Here is a 23,265-nt window from a genome sequence, read left to right on the forward strand (position 1 = left end):
GGAATCACCACACTGTCTCCCACAATGGTTGAAGTAATTTACACTCCCACTAACAGTGTAAAAGTGTTCCTATTTCTCCACATCCTCTCCAGCATCTGTTGTTTCCTTTTTAATGATTGTCATTCTAAGTGGTGTGAAATGGTATCTCATTGTGGTTTTGATTTGCATTTCTCTAATGACCAGTGATGATGAGCTTTTTTCCATATGATTGTTGGCCACGTAAATGTCTTCTTTTGATAAGGTCTGTTCATATCCTTTGCCCATTTTTTTGATGGGTCATTTGTTTTTTTCTTGTAAATTTGTTTGAGTGCCTTGTAGATTCTGGATATTAGCCCTTTGTCAGATGGATAGATTGCAAAAATTTTCTCCCATTCTGTAGGTTGCCTGTTCACTCTGATGATAGTTTCTTTTGCTGTGCAGAAGCTCTTTAGTTTAATTAGATCCCATTTGTCAATTTTGACTTTTGTTCCCGTTGCTTTTAGCGTTTTAGTCATGAAGTTTTTGCCCATGCTTATGACCTGAACGGTATTGCCTAGGTTTTCTTCTATGGTTTTTTATGGTTTTAGGTTTAATGTTTAATTCTTTAATCCAACTTGAGTTAATTTTTGTATAAGGTGTAAGGAAGGGGTCCAGTTTCAGTTTTCTGCATATGGCTAGCCAGTTTTCCCAACACCATTTATTAAATAGGTAATCCTTTCCCCATTGCTTGTTTGTGTCAGGTTTGTCAAAGATAAGGTGGTTGGAGATGTGTGGTATTACTTCTGAGGTCTCTGTTCTGTTCCATTGTTCTATATCTCTGTTTTGGTACCAGTACCATGCTGTTTTGGTTACTGTAGCCTTGTAGCATAGTTTGAAGTCAAGTAGTGTGATGCCTCCAGCTTTGTTCTTTTTGCCCAGGGTTGTCTTGGCTATATACGGGCTTCTTTTTGGTTCCATATGAAGTTTAAAGTAGTTTTTTTCTAATTCTGTGAAGAAAGTCAATGGTAGCTTGATGGGAATAGCATTGAATCTATAAATTAGTTTGAGCAGTATGGCCATTTTCACAATATTGATTGTTCCTATCCATGAACATGGAATGTTCCATTTGTTTGTGTCCTCTCTTATTTCCTTGAGCAGTGGTTTGTAGTTCTCCTTGAAGAGGTCCTTCACATCCCTTGTAAGTTGGATTCCTAGGTATTTTATTCTCTTTGTAGCAATTGTGAATGGGAGTTGACTCATGATTTGGCTCTCTGTTGGTCTGTTTTTGGTGTATAGGAATGCTTGTGATTTTTGCACATTGATTTTGTTTCCTGAGACTTGCTAAAGTTGCTTATCAGCTTAAGGAGATTTTAGGCTGAAAAGATGGGGTTTTCTAAATACACAATCATGTCATGTGCAAACAGAGACAATTTGACTTCCTCTCTTCCTATTTGAATACCCTTTATTTCTTTCTCTTGCCAGATTGCCCTGGCCAGAACTTCCAATACTATGTTGAATAGGAGTGGTGAGAGGGGGCATCCTTGTCTTGTGCAGGTTGTCAAAGGGAATGTTTCCTGTTTTTGCCCATTCAATATGATATTGGCTATGGGTTTGTCATAAATAGCTCTTATTATTTTGAGGTAAGTTCCATCAATACCTAGTTTATTGAGATTTTTTAGCATGAAGGGCTGTTGAATTTTGTCAAAGGCCTTTTCTGCATCTATTGAGATAATCATGTGGTTTTTGTTTTTGGTTCTGTTTATGTGATGGATTATGTTGATTGATTTGCATATGTTGAACCAGCCTTACATCACAGGGATGAAGCCGACTTGATCGTGATGAATAAGTTTTTTGATGTGCTGATGGATTCAGTTTGCCAGTAATTTATTGAGGATTTTTGCACTGATATTCATCAGGGATATTGACTTGAAATTTTCTTTTTTTTGTTTTTTTGTTTTGGTTTTGGTATCAGGATGATGCTGGCCTCATAAAATGAGTTGGGGAGGAATCCCTCTTTTTCTATTGTTTGGAATAGTTTCAGAATGAATGGTAGCAGCTCCTCTTTGTACTTCTGGTAGAATTTGGATGTGAATCCCTCTGGTCCTGGGCTTTTTTTGGTTGATAGGCTATCAATTACTGCCTCAATTTCAGAACTTTTTATTGGTCTAGTCAGAGATTTGACTTCTTCTTGGTTTAGTCTTGGGAGGGTGTATGTGTCCAAGAATTTATCTATTTTTTCTAGATTTTCTAGTTTATTTGTGTAGAGATGTTTATAGTATTCTCTGATGGTAGTTTATATTTCTGTGGGATCAGCGGTGATATCCCCTTTATCATTTTTTTATTGTATCTATTTGATTCTTTTCTTTTTTCTTCTTTATTAGTCTGACTAGTGGTCTTTTTATTAATCTTTTCAAAAAACCAGCTCCTGGATTCATTGATTTTTTGAAGGGTTTTTCATGTCTCTATCTCCTTCAGTTCTGCTCTAATCTTATATCTTGTCTTCTGCTGGCTTTGGAATGTGTTTGCTCTTGCTTCTCTAGTTTTTTCAATTGTGATGTTAGGGTATCAATTTTAGATCTTTCCCACTTTCTCCTGTGGGCATTTAGATCTTTCCCACTTTCTCCTGTGGGCTATAAATTTCCCTTTAAACACTGCTTTAGCTGTGTCCCAGAGATTCTGGTATGTTGTGTATTTGTTCCCATCGGTTTCAAAGAATTTATTTATTTCTGCCTTAATTTCGTTATCTACCCAGTAGTCATTCAGGAGCAGGTTGTTCAGTTTCCATGTAGTTGTGTGGTTTTGAGTGAGTTTCTTAATCCTGAGTTCTAATTTGATTGCACTGTGGTCTGAGAGACTGTTTGTTACGATTTTCATTCTTTTGCATTTGCTGAGGAGTGTTTTACTTCCAATTATGTGGTCAATTTTAGAATAAGTGCGATGTGGTGCTGAGAAGAATGTATATTCTGTTGATTTGGGGTGGAGAGTTCTGTCAACGTCTATTAGGTCTGCTTAGTCCAGAGCTGAGTTCAAGTCCGAATATCCTTGTTAATTTTCTGTCTCGTTGATCTGTCTAACATTGACAGAGGGGTGTTAAAGTCTCCCATTATTATTGTATGGGAGTCTAAGTCTCTTCGTAGGTCTCTAAGAACTTGCTTTATGAATCTGGGTGCTCCTGTGTTGGGTGCATATATATTTAGGATAGCTCTTCCTGTTGAATTGATGCCTTTACTATTATGTAATGTCCTTCTTTGTCTTTTTTGATCTTTGTTGGTTTAAAGTCTGTTTTATCAGAGACTATGATTGCAACCCCATACAGGGCCAGTTTCATGGGCATTTGACCTGTGCTGTCACACAGGGCCAGGCACTTAGAAGGACCCCACACACGATTTATTGCTCTGTTGACACCATTTTGCAATTCTGAATAATCTTTTAACAAAAGCCCCTGCATTTTCATTTTGCACTGGGCGGGGCAAATTATATAACCAGCCCTGGCTTTACAGTTCATTTGGATTTTTGCTGCTTCTAGAAAAACAAGTGAGATTTACCTGTAGTTAGCTACCAACCCAGGAGTGGGCATTCTCAGAACTGCCCTGACCTGCTTCCCTGCTAGACCGTTTCCTCTCTTTAATATCCATCAGCTGGACTCACCAACTCCGGAAAACCTGTAGGGGTCTATAAGGAGACCCCTGCTGAGCTGAATTTGACTTCACAGTATTGCCATCCGTCACAACCTCATGTCGTTATGGGTGTGGCAAGACTTCTGTTATGCCTGATTCCAGCCAGTTATATATAAAGGATCTCCTGCTCCAACCTGGCCCTACCTGGTGGGTACCCTGGGCCCTGAGAATGCTTTCTTCTAGAATGGACAGAACAAAGGAGGACAGAGGGGGTTACAAAAAGATAATATCCATCAGAGGCAAAGAGTATTCAAAAGTGAACTTCTACCATTTCCACTGGATGTTGATTAACTTCCCTGAGCCTCAGTTTCCTCATTCGTTTATGAGAGTAGCCCAGGAGGCATTAACCCTCCCAACCCGCCAGGATTGCTGAGAGGACAGAGTACGCGTGCAAGGTTTTGCATTATGCCAAGAACTTAGTGTGTTAGCACTTTTGAAAACAGCGTTTACACATCATTTGGATCGTGGAACTCTTGGAAAACCTGATACTTATGGTTCCTTCCAGACCCCGCCCCGCCCCCACCTTCCAGCCTCCAAAAATGTCACCCCCCAAAAAACAAATAAAAAGGCTTGCCGACCCAAGCCGTAGACTGACGGCCCTTGAAGGTGGCTCCTGGACCCAGGTTAAGCCACGTGTCTCTAAAATGTTCATTTAGGCGGCGCTGTCTTCCCTGCTGGAGTCCCTGACCTGCGGCTCCTGACCACGGCTACTCCGCCCCGACCCTGCAGGCGGGCTCTCCACTGGGGTCTGCGCAGCCCCACGGGGGTCCTGGCAGGCAGTGCGACTGCAGTAGGAGAGGGCGGGCTCCGTCTTCGGTCCGCCCCACGCCCGGCTCGGGGTGGGGGCTCGGGGCCTATTACGGGATGGAAGCTCCGGGTGTCGCGGGGGCGGGAGGTATTGAGGGAGGGAGAGAGGCCCGCGGGTGAAAGGCGCATTGATGCAGCCTGCGGCGGCCTCCGAGCGCGGCGGGGCCAGAAACTGACCACGTTCAGCTCCTCGGTCTCCTCCTCCGCCTCCAGCTCCGCGCTGCCGGGCAGCCCGGAGCCATGCGACCCCAGGGCCCCGCCGCCTCCCCGCAGCGGCTCCGAAGCCTCCTGCTGCTCCTGCTGCTGCAGCTGCCCGCGCCGTCGAGCGCCTCTGAGATCCCCAAGGGGAAGCAAAAGGCGCAGCTCCGGCAGAGGGAGGTGGTGGACCTGGTGAGTCCGGGGGAGCCGAGCCGGACCGCCGCTCTGGTGGAGGGGACCTGGCCGCGCGCCGCACAGGCAGGGCGTCAGTCCGGGTGTTGGGGGTGTCTGCCTGTACAGCTGTGTGTCGTGTGTCTTGCTGGGCCTGGGTGTCATGCTTTTTATTTACAGGTAAAGAAGGACCTTGGTTATGCGTGCAGTGAGTCTTGGAACTCAGAGGCGAGACCAAAATGGGAGGCCATCGTGGAGCGGGCATGCGATATGGGCCCAGTGGGACTCCCTGAAGTACAGGGAGTCTCCCAATAATTTCTGGCCCCAGGGGTACCCCTTGGGAAGGGTGGGAGGGATAGGGTGGCAGTGAGAGTAGGATGAGGAGCTTGGGTAGGTCCGAAGTGGACCTGGGAAAAATCCTGGCCTCGCTGATCCCATGGACCTGGACCTGGGCCAGGGCGGTGCAACGTGTCCTTTGTTGGGGCTGGTGGCCACGTCTGCCTGCGAGAGAGAAAAACAACCCCCACAAAGCATCCGTCCAACTCTTTGTAACTTGAAGACTATGAGTCACGTTGGGTCATCTTCCTAGGGAGTATGGGCTGCAATTTACTTTGTTGGACAACCACAGCTGGGACTAGGAATGGTTCAGAGGGTTTAAGGCCGGAAGGGGAAATGAAGGGGCCGGGCGCTAACCCCCTAAGGACCTCTTTTGCTTCTTCTGTTTAAACCAAATGGGCAGTCAGTCCTTACACACACCCTGGGTCTTCGGATGTGGCCGCCAGGTAGGAGCATCACAGTCAAGCTAGGGGAGAAAACAGTTTCCAGGAAACTGGAAATGAACGGCCGTAGTGCTTTCCAGGGGCTCATCTGTGGGAAGGTATGTTTGCTTAAAATCCTTCCCTCTAAAAATCAACAAACCCAGTGGAGAGCGGAGAGGTTCTCTGCCCTGTGATATGAGGGAGCCTTTCACAGCTACCATAGTCCTTGGCATATCATAAACTTCAGTCTCACTTAAAGACAAACACGACTTACAGGCATTGCAAGACGTAAGTTGGGGCAATTTTTTTTTTTTTTTTTTTAAAGAAAGGTTTGAATTTGTTAAGCTGCCATTTTAAACTGAGCTAATATACCAAGTTCCCTGGCAGCTAGTTCTATATTGGATTCAAAAGTGCTGGAAAAAAAATTCCCCCCATTTCACTATAGCACTTTTTGGTGACAGGCTGTGTAATTTTTCTCCACAAAAGGGGACTATGTGTTCAGGCAACAGTTCTATTTTAAGTGTCCAAATTATTAAAACTGTACCAAATGAGTGTGGTTCATGTCTAGTTTGCATTTTATGAATTTGTAGTTATGATACACAAAATGCCCATTTTTCCTGTGAAGCTTGCTATTTTTCCCCCTTCAAGGATTTACGGTACCTGTGGTTTCCTACAACTCTAGCCAGACTTGGAGAAGATTTTGCAGTCAGGCTCAGGTGCATCCTGTAGGTTGAATTTGGTTTTGCTGACAGAAAAAGTCCACAGTCATTAAGGTTTCAGCAGATTCTGTAAAGCAACTTCTTTGTATAGGATCTTTCAAAGCGTTCCTTTCAAGCTTCCACCAAGGTCTGCCCCCTGGTGGCCAGCGAAAGAAACAGGGGCGTATAAAAGTGCGCTTCCCTTCAACATTTTTTTTTTCATTCCACAGACATTTACTGAGAGTACTAAGCATGTGTTGGGTTAGCATTTTAAAGTAGAAGACTGATGTAACACCTGTGGAATCGAGTCAAGTAAAGTTATATAGTTTCTGAAATGTATCTTTTAGATGAAAAGGTGAATAAAAATTCCCAATATGGCACGATGGACATGTTGGGCCAGATAATTCTTGTGGGGAGTGTCCTGTGCATTGTAGCATATTTGGCAGCATCCCTTGTTTGTACAGACTAGATACCAGTAGCAACCCCCCTGCCAAGTTGTGACAACCAAAAATGTCTCTAGACATAGCCAAGTGACCCCTGGAGGACAAAATTGTCCCTGGTTGAGATCCACTGATATATAAGAAAATAAAATTTAGTCTGTGTAAGCATCTTGCCCTGAGGGGAATAATGGTTAAAAAAAATCAAAGAATATCAGAAGCAGTCTTATTCCCATTTGAAATGTATATCTAAACATTGTATATATCTGCTTGTGAAAGTGAATTAAATTACTAACATAAAAATAAAGTCTAAAACACACCAAACTTTTGAAATATTTCGTACTTTTAAAATACTTTATTTAGTGTGTCTGAATACTTTTGCAATTGTTAAATGCTTTTTCTTTTCTTTCTTTTTTTTTTTTTTTTTTTTTTTTTTTTTTTTTTTTTTTTTTTTTTACTATTTCTCTGACAGTAAATGAGTAGTAGTGTCTTTTTCTTCTTACAGTCAGGAAAATGGCAATGTCAAAGACTTAAAAAATCATTTATCAAACCAAAACTCAAACTGGCGATGGAAAAGCAAATTGATTAGCAAACATCAGTCTAATTATATCAGATTTTTCCCAGATAACTATTGGATTTTATCATCCAATCCCAGATACTGTAGTCAAAAGATAAGCTTTGAAGTTACTTTAATATCTAAGAAACTTTGTTTTTTGTTTTCACTGGAAAGTAGTTATACAGAATGATAATACTAGGCAACTTACACAATTAGAGGAAATGTTAGAGTAAAAATTTAAATGGATTGGCTTGGGTTTTGGAGTGTCTAATAAATGGCACCTTTGTTCCTAGCTGAACCAATTCAGGTGTAGACACAGGAATTAGACAGGTGGAGCACAAGATATCACCTTTACCACTGATCATACAGCATTGGTGTGTATGGCTTATGTGTGCTAGGCTGGTGGGTTTGCTAATGCTCTCTTCCCCAGGTCTAGACCCTGAAAGGTCCACCCGGGGCAGTGGACACACTTACCCAGAGTCGCTGCCTTGCACTGGTCTTGGGGGAATCATAGGAATAATAATGGCTGACACACGCAGTGTTTGCTGTGTTCCAGGCATTGTTCTAAGCACATTTTATATATTATTCACTTAAATCTCATACAAACCCTATAAAGTAAGACTCTTTATTATCATCCACATTTTACAGATAAGGAAACAGGCACCAAAATGTTGAATAACTTGCCCTGTCTCGCAGAGCTAATGTAAGGTGGCGCCGGGATAAAATCCAAAGAAACTGGCTCTAGAATTCATGCTACAAGATATCCTTCCCCAAAACTAACATAGAGAATCCTAGTCCTTACAGACAGTTTGACAGATTGTGAATGGTCCTCTGTTGGGAACTAATGGTCAGCTGAAACTAGGGCACTTACTGCTTCTCCTTGGGGAGGAGGGGTGGGGTGAGAGGCCAGAAATGTTAAGCACTGCTTACCCCGCTTAAAAACAGGGAGAAGCGGCCGGGTGCGGTGGCTCAAGCCTGTAATCTCAGCACTTTGGGAGGCCGAGGCGGGCGGATCACAAGGTCAGGAGATCAAGACCATCCTGGCTAACACGGTGAAACCCCGTCTCTACTAAAATAAAATACAAAAAAGAATTAGCCGGGCGAGGTGGCGGGCGCCTGCAGTCCCAGCTACTCGGGAGGCTGAGGCAGGAGAATGGCATGAACCCGGGAGGCGGAGCTTGCAGTGAGCCGAGATCGCGCCACCGCACTCCAGCCTGGGCGACAGAGCGAGACTCCGTCTCAAAAAAAAAAAAAAAAAAAAAAAAAAAAAAAAAAAACAGGGAGAAGCAGGGATTTTCATATCCAAGTTGGAGATACTGCTGGTACAAGATAATGATTGACTCTTAAGATTTTATTTTATAATTATGTTCCCTAGGAATTTATCTTAGGGAAATAATTCAAAAGAAGAAAAAGGCTATATGGATAAAAATAATATTCATAAGAAAAAAGTAGAAATAAACTATGTATCCAAAAATAGTGCAATGTTTGCATAAAACTGTAAAAGTCCAAGTCTCTTTGCAAGATACAGAGTTAGAAGAAAAAAGCAGAATATCAAACTATTTCCACCTTGGAATACAGCTATTTAAAATTGTATATGCTTATAATGAGCAGTAGAAGGGAGCAGGTAAATGAAATAATTTCGTCCTCCTCTGATGTGTGTGTGTGTACCTGTGTGTGTGTAAGGTTTGTGCACTAAAAAAAAAATGAAAGAAATCACAGTATTTTAGAAATAATTTGAAAATGAATTCTCTATAATAACTCATCTAGAACATGGGCGTGTGGTATGAAGGGATTCTTGACTCCAAGCGCTCAAAATAAATGCAATTCTAATCATACTGAGTCTTTGACTCTTAAGTGGTGAGAGTTTTCTTTGCCTTTTCTTTCTCATTATAGTATAATGGAATGTGCTTACAAGGGCCAGCAGGAGTGCCTGGTCGAGATGGGAGCCCTGGGGCCAATGGCATTCCGGGTACCCCTGGGATTCCAGGTCGGGATGGATTCAAAGGAGAAAAGGGGGAATGTTTGAGGGAAAGCTTTGAGGAGTCCTGGACACCCAACTACAAGCAGTGTTCATGGAGTTCACTGAATTATGGCATAGATCTTGGGAAAATCGCGGTAAGTAAAGTTTGAATTATTTTAAAATTGAAACAAAATTTAAGGGTTTTCATATTTTAGTGTTAATTTTTAGGTGACATTTTATTATTATTTTTTAACTAAAAAGACTTAAAAAAGAGAAGTATGTAGCATGTGACTTTTAATCTAAAACTAATGAAAAACTTTATAACATTTCAGAATTTCATAAAGATATTTCTAAGACAAATGCATATCATTTTAATCATAGTATCTAAAATAACATACTTTTTAAAAATGCAAACAAAAGAGAGCATATGTGTCTGTGTTGGACAGTAAGCAACTTTCCAATCTTATCCTAAAGTAAATTTAAATTTAGTCTAAGAAAATTTGCCCTGGCTTCAGACATAAAGGTGGGAAACAATTTCCAAGAAATTACCACATTGATCTGGAAGCAGAAGTCCACTGGTGTTTGTCTTTATTCAGGTAGCATGCCCAGCTTAAAACTGCTAAGCCTAAGAGAAGTGAAATGGGTTAGATGTGAGATACTACAGCAATTATTTTAAGTTATTCTGCAACATGAAGGCTGAGAGGTGGGGAATTACTCAAAATAGCCTGTCTGGTAATGTATTTTGACTAATGTTTCAGTCACTTTGATTAGTGTTTGCTTCAAAAGTAATTGGCAAGTCCACTGGCATGGAAGAGAGTTGAAGAAGTTGATGCTATTTATACGTCTCTTTTCTCTTGTTGACCAACTCTGTATATGGTTCCATATTCACAACATATTACTTCATGATTTTGCTGCTACCATCAAGCAATTACAAGAAATTTTCGTTTCATAAGACTCTAAGATTTTAAGCTGCACTTTGTATAATCCCTATTCCTTATCTCAGCTTTTTCTGCTCTATTATCTATAAGAGTTTGAGACTATCTTAATTTAATTGTTTTGTGATAGAATTTCTATGTAGCTTCCATAGTTATGATGACTCTGACTTTTTCTGTGTTCATGTGTGTTTCTAGAAAGCATTTTGTTAAAATGTTCCCTAGTTATTTAAACATCTGACATTGATAGACTTGGTTGTTTATAGTTGTTCATCAAAGGTTACTGAGTTCTTTCTAAAAGCTATCCTTGTGGGTTCTGAATTATTAATATATTTTCAAGTTCCTTTTAGCAATGGTCAGGATGGGTATCAGAACCTTCTACAAGTAAAGGATAATGGGTCCATGAGTCAATAAACAGTCAGATTTGCAATGACCAATGAGAAAATAAGCAAACAAGAAACCTGGGCCTTATCATTGTGTCATATAGATAAAGACTAAAAACTCTGCCTATCCTTTACTCCCTCATACTGTTTGCTGTTGCTCGAAAAGAAACAGATCAAGAGTGAATACGAATGGACAGCACTAGTCTAGAATGTAAGTTCCATGAGGGTAGGGATTCTGGTTTGTTAACTGCTCTATCTGTACCATCTAGCACATAGCAGGTGCTCAGTAAGTATTTTTTGAATGCAAAAAAAGAGGAAATACATAAATTGAGTTTATCAAAAGTACTAAAGGCTAGCCTTTTTTGGTAAATCTGAAAGATACCCTCAATGGGGTGAAAAGTTCTAAGAAAGCTGCAATTTGATTTTCTTAGAGTTTCTATATCAAAATCTCTTATCTAGCTTGCAGAAAATCTCTCTCCCTCTATAAAAGTTAAGTTTTTTTTTTTTTTTAATTTTTTTGAGACAGTCTTACTCTCTTGCCCAGGCCAAAGTGCAGTGGCACAATTTCGACTTACTGCAACCTCCACTTCCCGGGTTCAAGCGATTCTCACACCTCAGCCTCCCGAGTAACTGGGATTACAGGCGTGCGCCGCACCACACCCCGCTAATTTTTTGTATTTTTAGCAGAGATGGGTTTCGCCATGTTGGCCAGGCTTGTCTCAGACCCCTGGCCTCAAGTAATCTGCCCCCCTCGGCCTCCCAAAGTGCTGGGTTTACAGGCATGAGCCACCACGCCCAGCCGAGTTAAACTTTTTAAATACATTTTGGGGAAAAGGATAGTTAAGTAAAATTCACCAATCTCAAAAGCTCTTTTTAATTAGAATAGAAAATGTTACTTAAATCCCATTTCTATGTTTGTGACAGGAGTGTACATTTACAAAGATGCGTTCAAACAGCGCTCTAAGAGTTTTGTTCAGTGGCTCACTTCGGCTAAAATGCAGAAATGCATGCTGTCAGCGTTGGTATTTCACATTCAATGGAGCTGAATGTTCAGGACCTCTTCCCATTGAAGCTATCATTTATTTGGACCAAGGAAGCCCTGAAATGAATTCAACAATTAATATTCATCGCACTTCTTCTGGTATGTAAAATTGCGACATTGTAAGATATACCTCAGATCTAAGTAAGATTAGTTTTGAGTCCCACTATCATGTTGGTTCACTAACCTACTGTAAAGGCACCTCTACAAGTTTTCAATGCATGGTTCTCCACCCTGGGTTGTACTTCTGCATTACCTCTCGATCTTTTAAAAATATATAGATGCCTGGGCCTTATCTCTGATGAACTGACTCAGAATCTCTAGCCGTAAGACCACAGCTTCTGTGTTTTGTTTGTTTTTTAATATTGTACTTTAAGTTCTAGGGTACATGTGCACAACGTGCAGGTTTGTTACACATGTATACATGTGTCATGTTGGTGTGCTGCACCCATTAACTTGTCATTTACATTAGGTATATTTCCTAATGCTATCCTTCCCCCTCCCCAGTCCCCACAATAGACCCTGGTGTGTGATGTTCCCCTTCCTGTGTCCAAGTGATCTCATTGTTCAATTCCCACCTACAAGTGAGAACATGTGGCGTTTGGTTTTCTGTTCTTGTGATAGTTTGCTGAGAATGATGGTTTCCAGCTGCATCCATGTCCCTACAAAGGACACAAACTCATCCTTTTTATGGCTGCATAGTATTCCATGGTATATATGTGCCACATTTTCTTAATCCAGTCCATCACTGATGGACATTTGGGTTGATTCCAAGTCTTTGCTATTATGAATAGTGCCACAATAAACATACGTGTGCATGTGTCTTTAGAGCAGCATGATTTATAATCCTTTGGGTATATACCCAGTAATGCGATGGCTGGGTCATACATATGGCATTTCTAGTTCTAGATCCTTGAGGAATCGCCATACTGTTTTCCACAATGGTTGAACTAGTTTACAATCCCACCAACAGTGTAAAAGTGTTCCTATTTCTCCACATCCTCTCCAGCACCTGTTGTTTCCTGACTTTTTAATGATTGCCATTCTAACTGGTGTGAGATGGTATCTCATTGTGGTTTTGATTTGCATTTCTCTGATGGCCAGTGATGATGAGCATTTTTTCACGTGTCTGTTGGCTGCATGAATGTCTTCTTTTGAGATCCCCTGGTGATTCTGATGTGCCCCAGGCTTGAAAATCAATGAGTTAAATGACATGGCAAAATAGCCAGTAATGCCATAGAGCAGTGGTCTTTCAACTTTGGCTGCATGTTGGGCTCACTTTAGGAACTGTGGAAACTTTAAAAAGAAATGCCTATCCCACCCTTCCAGAGAGTCAGATTTAATAGGTCTGGGTACAGACTTGGCAATGGGACTTTCTAAATATTTCTTGGTTGGCCGGGCATGGCTCACACCTATAATCCCAGCACTTTCGGAGGCTGATGCGGGCAATCACTTGAGCCTAGCAGTTTGAGACAAACCTGGGCAACATAGTGAAACCCCATCTCTACAAAAAAAAAAAAAAAAAAAAAAGCAAAAAAATTAGTCCCAACTGCTAGGGAGGCTGAGGTGGGAGGATGGCTTCAGCCCAGGAGGCGGAGGTTGCAGTGAGCTGAGACTGCCCCACTGCACTCCATCCTGAGTGATGACAGTGAGAGTCCCAGTCTCAAAAAAAAAAAAAAAAAAAAAAAACAACTCCTGATTATTCTAATGTTCAGCCAAAATTGAGAACTACTGGCTCAGACTAACTGATTTTTCTGCCTTATCCTTTAAAAGGGTGGATACTGTCTGCCAAATTTGTAAAAGAGAAAATTTTTATACTATTTCTGTATTCTCTGTTTCCACTTAGTATGAGAAAAAAGACATTCAGTGGTCACTTAAACTGTCAGAAAAATATCATTGGGTTGTTTTATGTACTTATGTATTTGTTTATTTATTTATCTATTTTAGAGACAGGGTCTTACTCTGTTGCTCAGCCTGGAGTACAGTGGCAGGATCATAGCTCACTGCAACTTTGAACACTTGGCCTCAAGTGATCCTGCTGCTCAGCTTCCCAAAGTGCTGTGATTACAGGCATGAGCCACCATGCCCAGCCTGTTTGTTCTATTTTAAGATTCATTAAAGAAAGTTTAGAAAATACCAGAAAGTAGAAGAGTTAAAAAAACAAAAAACAAAACAAAATGCAAATTATTAATCTCATCCTCTAGAGACACCACTATCAATATTTGTTTGTCGGCCATTTTGGTTTCTTGAGTTGCAGTGGATGGCACACCATGACAGCACAGCCTGGTAGCATCAGAAAGTGTACATACTGTTATATTCATATGCCTTTTCATAGAAGAAAAATAAGAAACTGTACATATGGTTAGCATCATTCCCTTGATTTCTTGGACAGATTTTTCACTAATCTTATACTTAAAAATGGTTGAGGGGAGGGAGGAGATAATCTCACTCTTCCCTTCCCTCAGAAATAACATTTTAGCATTATTTGGGGCTCCAAGTTAGATACTGAACCCCAAAACCAATTTATTCCTAAGCAATCAAGGGCATCCCCTCTACATTTTCCCTCAGATCCTCACAATATCCTTAAAACATAAAGAAGAGATTTTAACCCCCCTCTCTTTGCATATTGAGAAACCCAGGGAAATACAGCGTCTTACACAGGAAAGTAGAATTGGTGTTCAGGAGAGCAGAAACCAACTCCCTGTTCTCTTGGCTTCCAGTTCTCTTTGTAATCAGATTAAAAACCTTCTTCACTAAGTCCTTAGATATGTGCTTCCCATCTAAGAAACAGTCTTTAAAATAAGAATCTAGATATTAAAAATAAAATTTGATTAGGAAGTGATATGTTTAGACAGTGGTTGATATAAGCAACTTACATTCTATTATCTTTAAGGTGTGTGTTAATATTTTGCTAATGTAAGCCCTTAGGCCCAGGAACTGTGACTTATACATGCATATACTTTATAAATAATTTAACATAGCATTTCCCAACCATTGTGTGCAAACTCATTTGGTGTGATCAGTTGGGTGGAGTGTCACAAGTAATTTGTTAAGAACAGTTTTGTATTATTGTGGATTAAAAGTTACCTCTGTAATAGAATCACTTTCTCTGACATGCTGATAGTCTCTCTTAAGGGAAAGGAAAGGGGTGCACTTACAGTTAGCATATCAGAGGATGGCTTAAAGCCTTGATATGCCCGTGGGAGTTTGACAAATGGTTGTCATCTGTTACACGGGTCTAAGAGGAAAACAGGTTGAGAACTCCCAATCCAACATATCGTTTTCACTTAACAAGCTATCATACTACATTATCACAGCAAAAATGTTCATTCAACATTATTTCATCTGCTAAAGACCATGAAGTGACCATTTGACTCTCCTTAGATGAGGCTGATGCAAGACCCAAGTTTGTCTGATGTTCTTAGGCCATAGGGGGAAGTGAACAAGTTTCTAGGCCATGGCTATCAAGACCTTGGGAAAACATGAGCATTTCTAGGCATTTCCACTTGTCATGGTACTAAGAATACCAGATTAAATGGGATTGTGGTCCTACTATTTAGTTTCCCCAACTTGGGAAGAGGCCTGAACCAGAGACAGGTCCCTGGATTCTGAGAGACTTGCCTTGGATTTACTCCTGTGATAGTTTATGTAAGCAGATTGCTTCAGACCTACATCCCTGGGTCTCAGCAGGAATGCAGTAACCTCAATCAAATAGGAAGCCTAACTAGTCACATGAAGTCATCCACTACAGTGCTTATATACCAGGATTCATTTTCTTTCTTTTTTTAAATTATTATTATACTTTAAGTTCTAGGGTACATGTGCAAAACATGCAGGTTTGTTACATAGGTCTACATGTACCATGTTGGTTTGCTGCACCCATTAACTCATCATTTACATTAGGTATTTCTCCTAATGCTATCCCTCCCCCTGCCCCCAACCCCACGACGGGCCCGGGGTGTGATGTTCCCTGCCCTGTGTCCAAGCATTCTCATTGTTCAATTCCCACCTACGAGTGAGCAAACTATCACAAGGACAGAAAACCAGGATTCATTTTCTTAAAGAATCTGCCAACCTACAGTTTCTTCTCCAGCTTTACACATACATCAAAGGTACCATGTCTTTTTGCCTGCTAAAATGGTCACTAAGAGATTTTTTTTTTTTTAATTTAAGAGAAGACTTTGGTAAGATGGAATGCAACTTGTATTGTTAGTAGTTGAAAGTCCAGAGGACATGTGAAAAGGTGCATAATTACAATGCATAAAAACACAGAGGAAAAGCAGGTTTGTTTTTTTTTTTTTTGGTTTATGTTTTTTCACTATGAGGAAATTCTGTGTAAAATGGGATTCCCAGATTGAAGGACTGGTGTAATGATTATGTAGAATTTCTTTTAATGTTATAAAAGTTATTTCTTCTGGTGGGCACACTGGCTTATGCCTGTAATCCCAGCACTTTGGGAGGCCGAAGTGGGCAGATCATGAGATCAGGAGATCGAGACCATCCTGGCTAACACGATGAAACCTCATCTCTACTAAAAATACAAAAAATTAGCCAGGTGTGGAGGCGCGTGCCTGTAGTCCCAGCTACTCAGGAGGCCGAGACAGGAGAATTGCTTGAACCTGGGAGGCGGAGGTTGCGGTTCGCTGAGATTGCGCCAGTGCACTCCAGCCTGGGCAACAGAGTGAGACTCCATCTCAAAAAAAAAAAAAAGTTATTTCGTCTACTTGTCTAGCATCACTTATCAGATAAGTGTTGGAAAGGGTTTTCTTTTTTAAAAAAGACTTGCATATCAAATGAAAGTCTTGGCTTTAAAAAGTATAGATAGCCTTTCTTTGTTTACTCAAATAAATTGCTTTTTTGTTTTAAGCTATCTCTGTAACTATGCAAATTCTGGTTTTAAGATTGAAACCTGTAAGAACACTGACTGTTAAACTTGTATCATAGAATGGATATGTATACATCTTTTAAAAATATTTATGTATCAATTTAGAAAAAGAGGACTTTATTATGAAAACCTTATCAAGTATTAGAATGTTTAAGTAGCATTACATTAAACAGAATTACAAACTAGCTTTCTAAAGTTATAAAATTAAAGGATTTTGCTCTTTGTTCTAAAGAAAGATGTAACTTTCATCTTTGTCTTGCAGTGGAAGGACTTTGTGAAGGAATTGGTGCTGGATTAGTAGATGTTGCTATCTGGGTTGGTACTTGTTCAGATTACCCAAAAGGAGATGCTTCTACTGGATGGAATTCAGTTTCTCGCATCATTATTGAAGAACTACCAAAATAAATGCTTTAATTTTCATTTGCTACCTCTTTTTTTATTATACCTTGGAATGGTTCATTTAAATGACATTTTAAATAAGTTAATGTAATAAACATGGTTACAGACCAAAGTGTGACTTCACACCGTCTTTAAATCCAGCATTATTCATTTTACTCTAATCAAAAGTGGTTTCAATATTCTTTTTAGTTGATTAGAATACTTTCTTCATAGTCACATTCTCTCAACCTATAATGTGGAATATTGTCGTGGTCTTTAGTTTTTTCTCTTAGTATAGCATTTTTAAAAAATATCTAAGCTACCAATCTTTGTACAATTTGTAAATGTTAAGAAGTTTTTATATCTGTTAAATAAAAATTATTTCCAACAACCTTAATATCTTTAAATTAATTGCTACTAAAATGGAGTTTCTAGTACTTTATATCTGAAAAGTTTAACATAAATCCAATTTGTATTTATTCATTTAACTCTCATTTATATAATTTTTAGTACATATATAATATGATTCCATTTTTAAAGGAATACAAAGAGAAAGTGGTATTTACATGTCAGGAAATATATCAGCACTTTAGGAATTTTATCTTTATTTAACAGAGAGTAACAAAGCATGGATTCTATCCTCAAATTCCTTAACATTTGGTAGAGAATATCAGACATATATAGAAATGACAATAAATTAAAGGTTAATATGTTGATTACTATAAAAGTATTGAAGTGGGTGATGTGGTTCAAAGGAAGAGTGATCATTTCTGGCTGAGGTGATCAGAAAAAAATCCATGAAGGCAGTATACATGTAAGATTGGTGAAGTTAAGTTCTGGGCTTGAATTGGAAGTATCTGTATGAACTCATAAAGTACTTTATCTTAAATAAAGCTACAAAACAATAACAAAATCTAGCTTTGTTTACTGAAAAGGCCCAGAAACAATTACCGATCCAGTAATGCCCAGAATGTGACTCCCATTTCCTACTAAAAGGAACTAAAAATCATTGAAGAAATGGGAGATTTCACCTATGGGGCAGGAAATGTACAATATGACCGTGGAACATTTTGTCATACTGGAAAACAAGGCAGCTATGAAAAACAACTCAAAAAGATCCAAGAGCCAACTTCAATTGGTTCTCACTGTTAAAGATGATACAATTTAAGCATCAATAAGAGAATAACTGCAATGGTTTAAAACATCAAATGTTTAAATACATGAGTTCATAATACATTAAAATAAAAATTATTGGTCAACTTACAGTATGCCAGCAAACCAACTTGTTACTTTGAAAATTGGTAAATAGAACCAAACATTTCTTCTGCTTTCTCTGTATGTACTGTATCTCTGAGTAACCAAATTGTTGATGAAGAGAAATTTCTCTTTCTAAAAGTATACATACATACACACAATATTATATGTCTTGTAGTAACATCACATGTTGGTGGTATAGTTTGTAAATGAAGAAAGAATGATAAAATTCCAATACTACCTTTTTTTCAACCCCTCATGAAGGGACCTAGTAATGAACATCAATGACTGATAACATTCCCAAAAGAGATAGACCAGCTATGTCCCTCTAATGAAAGTATATAACAGCACTTAGGAAGTAGTTATCCAAGACACAAGTAAGCCAGGATCTGATTTAGCCTCTAGTTCTAACCATTAATTTGTGGGAAATACAGGGGATAGAAGAGCATGTTCATTGACACCACAGGGATATAATCAGCAAAATCCAGACTGTGGGAAACTTGAATGACATAGTTGATATTAAATAATTATTATTTGTGCCAGGTAATAGTATTGTGGTTCTTTTTAAATAGTACTTTTATCTTTTAGAGATACTGAAATATTTAAGATAAAGTGATGTGACATCTTGAGTTTGCTTCAGAATAACCTAGAAATGGGAAGTAGAAGGAGATATTATTTCTAGATGAAATAATATTGCAGATAGGGAGATGTTAACCAAGATGGGTAAAAATTTTGACAAATGGGGAAAGTTGTTAAGAATAGTTTTGGTAGAGGCAAGAACATTAGTAAAAACACTGGGGTATTAATAAAATAGAAATTATGTTTTTAGGTGGGTTGAGCTTAAGTAATGTGTGTAGAAACAGTAAGAGACAAAGGTGGTATGCTCATTTCGGCAGCACATATACTAAAATTGGAACGATACATAGAAGATTAGCATGGCCCCTGTGCAAGGATGACAAGCTAATTCATGAAGCGTTCCATATTTTTGCTGGTACCATTCCTTCTGAAACTATTCCAATCAATAGAAAAAGAGGAAAACCTCCCTAACTCATTGCATGAGGCCGGCATCATCCTGATACCAAAACCTGGCAGAAACATAACAAAAAAAGAAAATTTCAGGCCAATATCTCTGATGAACGTCAATGCAAAAATCCTCAGTAAAATACTGGCAAACCAAATCCAGCAGCACATTAAAAAACTTATCCACTATGATCAAGTTGTCTTCATCCCTATATGCAAATCAATAAATGTAATCCATCACGTAAACAAAACCAATGATAAAAACCACGATTATCTCAATAGATGCCGAAAAGGCCTTCAACAAAATTCAACACCCCTTCATGCTAAAAACTCTCAGTAAATTGGGTATTGATGGAATGTATCTCAAAATAAGAGCTATTTTTGACAAACCCACAGCCAATATCATATTGAATGGGCAAAAACGGGAAGCATTCCCTTTGAAAACTGGCACAAGACAAGGATGCCCTCTCTTACCACTCCTATTCAACATGGTATTGGAAGTTCTGGTCAGGGCAATCAGGCAAGAGAAAGAAATAAAGGGTATTCAAATAGGAAGAGAGGAAGTCAAATTGTCTCTGTTTGCACATGACATGATTGTATATTTAGAAAACTCCATCGTCTCAGCCGAAAGTTCCCTTAGGCTGATAAGCAACTTCAGTAAAGTCTCAGGATACAAAATCAATGTGCAAAAATCACAAGCATTCCTATATACCAATAACTAACAAACAGAAAGCCAAATCAGGAGTGAACTCCTATTCACAACTGCTATGAAGAGAATAAAATACATAGGAATACAACTTACAAGGGATGTGAAGGACCTCTTCAAGGAGAACTACAAATCACTGCTTGAGGAAATAAAAGAGGACACAAACCAGTGGAAAATCATTCCATGCTTATGGATAGGAAGAATCAACATCATGAAAATGGCCATAGTGCCCAAAGTAATTTATAGATTTGATGAGATCCACATTAAGCTGCCACTGACTTTCTTCACAGAATTGGAAAAAACTACTTTAAACTTCATATGGAACCAAAAAAGAGCCCGCATGGCCAAGACAATCCTAGGCAAGAAGAACAAAGCTGGAGGCATCATGCTACCTGACTTCAAACTATAACACAAGGCTACAGTAACCAAAACAGCATGGTACTGGTACCAAAATAGATATACAGACCCAATGGAACAGAACAGAGGCCTCAGAAATACCACCACACATCTCCAACCATCTTATTTTTGACAAACCTGACACAAACAAGCAAATGGAGAAAGGATTACTTATTTAATCAATAGTGTTGGGAAAACTGGCTAGCTATATGCAGAAAACTGAAACTGGACCCCTTCCTTACACCTTATACAAAAATCAACTCAAGATGGATCAAAGACTTAAACAGAGACTTAGGACCATAAAAATCCTAGAAGAAAACCTGGGCAATACCATTCAGGACATAGGCATAGGCAAAGACTTCATGTCTAAAACACCAAAAGCAATGGCAACAAAAACCAAAATTGGCAAATGGGATCTGATTAAACTAAAGAGCTTCTTCACAGCAAAAGAAACTATCATCAGAGTGAACAGGCAACCAACAGAATGGGAGAAAATTTTTGCAATCTATCCCTCTGACCAAAGGGCTAATGTCCAGAATCTACAAAGAACTTAAACAAATTTACAAGAAAAAAACAACCCTATCAAAAAGTGGGCAAAGGACATGAACAGATGCTTCTCAGAAAAAGATATTTATGCAGCCAACAGACATATGAAAAAATGCTCATCATCACTGGTCATTAGAGAAACGCAAATCAAAATCACAATGAGATACCAACTCACCCCAGTTAGAATGGCGATCATTAAAAAGTCAGGAAACAGGCCAGGCACAGTGACTCATGCCTGTAATCCCAGCACTTTGGGAGGCCGAGGCAGGGGGATCATGAGGTCAGGAGATCGAGACCATCCTGGCCAACATGGTGAAACCCCATCTCTACTAAAATACAAAAAATTAGCCTGGTGTGCTGGTGCGTGCCTGTGGTCCCAGCCACTTTGGAGGCTGAGGCAGGGGAATCACTTGAACCTGGGAGGAGGAGGTTGCAGTGAGCCGAGATTGCACCACTGCACTCCAGCCTGGTGGCAGAGGGAGACTCTGTCTCAAAAAAAAAAAAAAAAAAAAAAAGGAAACAACAGATGTTGGAAAGGATGTGGAGAAATAGGAATGCTTTTACACCGTTAATGGGAGTGTAAATTAGTTCAACCATTGTGGAAGACAGTGTGGTGATTCATCAAGGATCTAGAACTAGAAATACCATTTGACCCAGCCATCCCATTACTGGGTATATACCCAAAGGATTATAAATCATGCTACTATAAAGACACATGCACACATATGCTTATTGCAGCACTATTCACAATAGCAAACACTTGGAACCAACCCAAATGCCCATCAGTGAGAGACTGGATAAAGAAAATGTGGCACATATACACCATGGAATACTATGCAGCCATAAAAAAGGATGAGTCCATGTCCTTTGCGGGGAGATGGATGAAGCTGGAAACCATCATTCTAAGCAAACTATCACAAGAACAGAAAACCAAGCACTGCATGTTCTCACTCATAAGTGGGAGCTGAACAATGAAAACACATGGACATAGGGAAACATCACACACCAGGGCCTGTCGGTGGGTGGGGGAGCTAGGGGAGGAATGATATTAGGAGAAATACCTAATATAGGTGGCAGATTGATGGGTGCAGCAAACTACCATGGCATGTGTATAACTATGTAACAAACCTGCATGTTCTGCACATGTACCCCAGAACTTGAAGTGTAATTATATATATATTTATAATATATATTATATATATTTATTTATACTATAAATATATAAATATATATTTTATATATAAAAGAAAAATAAATGGAAGTAAAAATAAATGTATAAATATACATTTATATATTTATTTATATTTATATATATTATATATTTTTTATATATATATAAAAGAAAAATAAATGTACATCAGGGCAAAAAAAAAAAAAAAGAGTCAAAGCTGGTAAAGGAGGTTGAGAAAATACTGTGGAGGCCATGAATGCCAGAGTTATCTGTAGAGCTGTGGAGAGCTATTGACAGTTTGGTGTAGAAGAACATTATATAAGAAAAACTCATTCCAACAGCTGAGTTAAAAAACAAAAGTTAGAGGTACGAAGAGTAGAGGAAGGCCAGCTTAAGAGGCTGTTAAGACAACAAAAAGACAAACTACTTAGTCAAAAGATTTGCAAAATAAATGAATAGGCATTTCCCCAAAGAAGATATATGAAGAGCCCACAGACACATGAAAACATGCTTAACATCATTAGTCATTAGGATAGTGCAAGTTAAAACTATATTGAGATACCACTTTACATCGACCAGGATAGTTATCATCAAAAAACGGAAAATAAGTGTTGGCAACGATATGGAGAAAATGAAGTTCTGATACATTGCTAGTGGGAATACAAAATTATACAGCCATTGTACCCAGAAGAACTGAAAACAGTGGTACAAACATAATCTTGAACATGAATGGTCATAGCAGCGCTCTTCACGATAGCCAAAACGTCAACACAATCCAAATGTCCATCAACTGAAAAAGAATTGATAGTCAAAATGTGGTGTATGAATACAATGTAATATTATTCAGGCATAAAAAAGGAATTAAGTGTCAGTACATTCTTATAACATGGATGAACCTCAAAAATATTACACAGACAGACACAGAAGGCAACATGTGGTATGATTCTATTTATATGAAATGTCCAGAAAAGGCAAATCCATAGAGACAGAAAGCAGATTAGTGATTGCTAGGGGTTAGAGGAGGGAATAATAGAGAATGATTGCTTAATAGGTATAAGGTTTCCTTTTGGAATAATATAAATATTCTGAAACTACAGAGTGATGATGGTTGTACAACACTGTGAATATACTAAATGCCAATGAATTGTGCACTTTAAAGTGGCTAAAATGGCAAATTTATGTTAGATATATTATCCACAATAAAAAAAGGTTACTGGAATGGTATGGGCTTTGGTGATGACCATAGGAATAAAAGAAAGAATAGATTTGAGAAATGTCAAAAGTTGCCACTCTAAAGAACACACCTCTGCCTCCTGGGTTCAAGGGATTTTCCTA

General features: G+C 39.1%; 1 protein-coding gene and 1 non-coding gene across 2 annotated transcripts; both read left to right on the plus strand.

The window, feature by feature from the left end:
• Nucleotides 1-4,533: 4,533 nt before the first annotated feature.
• On the plus strand, nucleotides 4,534-17,234 carry CTHRC1 (collagen triple helix repeat containing 1). The gene is made up of 4 exons (XM_010354524.2): nucleotides 4,534-4,832; nucleotides 9,154-9,375; nucleotides 11,460-11,676; nucleotides 16,722-17,234. The coding sequence occupies exons 1-4, from the start codon at nucleotides 4,683-4,685 to the stop codon at nucleotides 16,862-16,864; spliced, it is 732 nt and encodes a 243-aa protein (XP_010352826.1). The 5' UTR covers nucleotides 4,534-4,682; the 3' UTR covers nucleotides 16,865-17,234.
• A 1,737-nt stretch (nucleotides 17,235-18,971) lies between these two features.
• LOC115899866 lies at nucleotides 18,972-19,078 on the plus strand. Its single transcript, XR_004059454.1, has one exon. It is a non-coding gene; the product is annotated as a U6 spliceosomal RNA (small nuclear RNA).
• Nucleotides 19,079-23,265: the final 4,187 nt, after the last annotated feature.

This window comes from Rhinopithecus roxellana, chromosome 9, assembly GCF_007565055.1.
Source record: "Rhinopithecus roxellana isolate Shanxi Qingling chromosome 9, ASM756505v1, whole genome shotgun sequence".
In the NCBI taxonomy this organism is placed as follows: Eukaryota; Metazoa; Chordata; class Mammalia; order Primates; family Cercopithecidae; genus Rhinopithecus; species Rhinopithecus roxellana.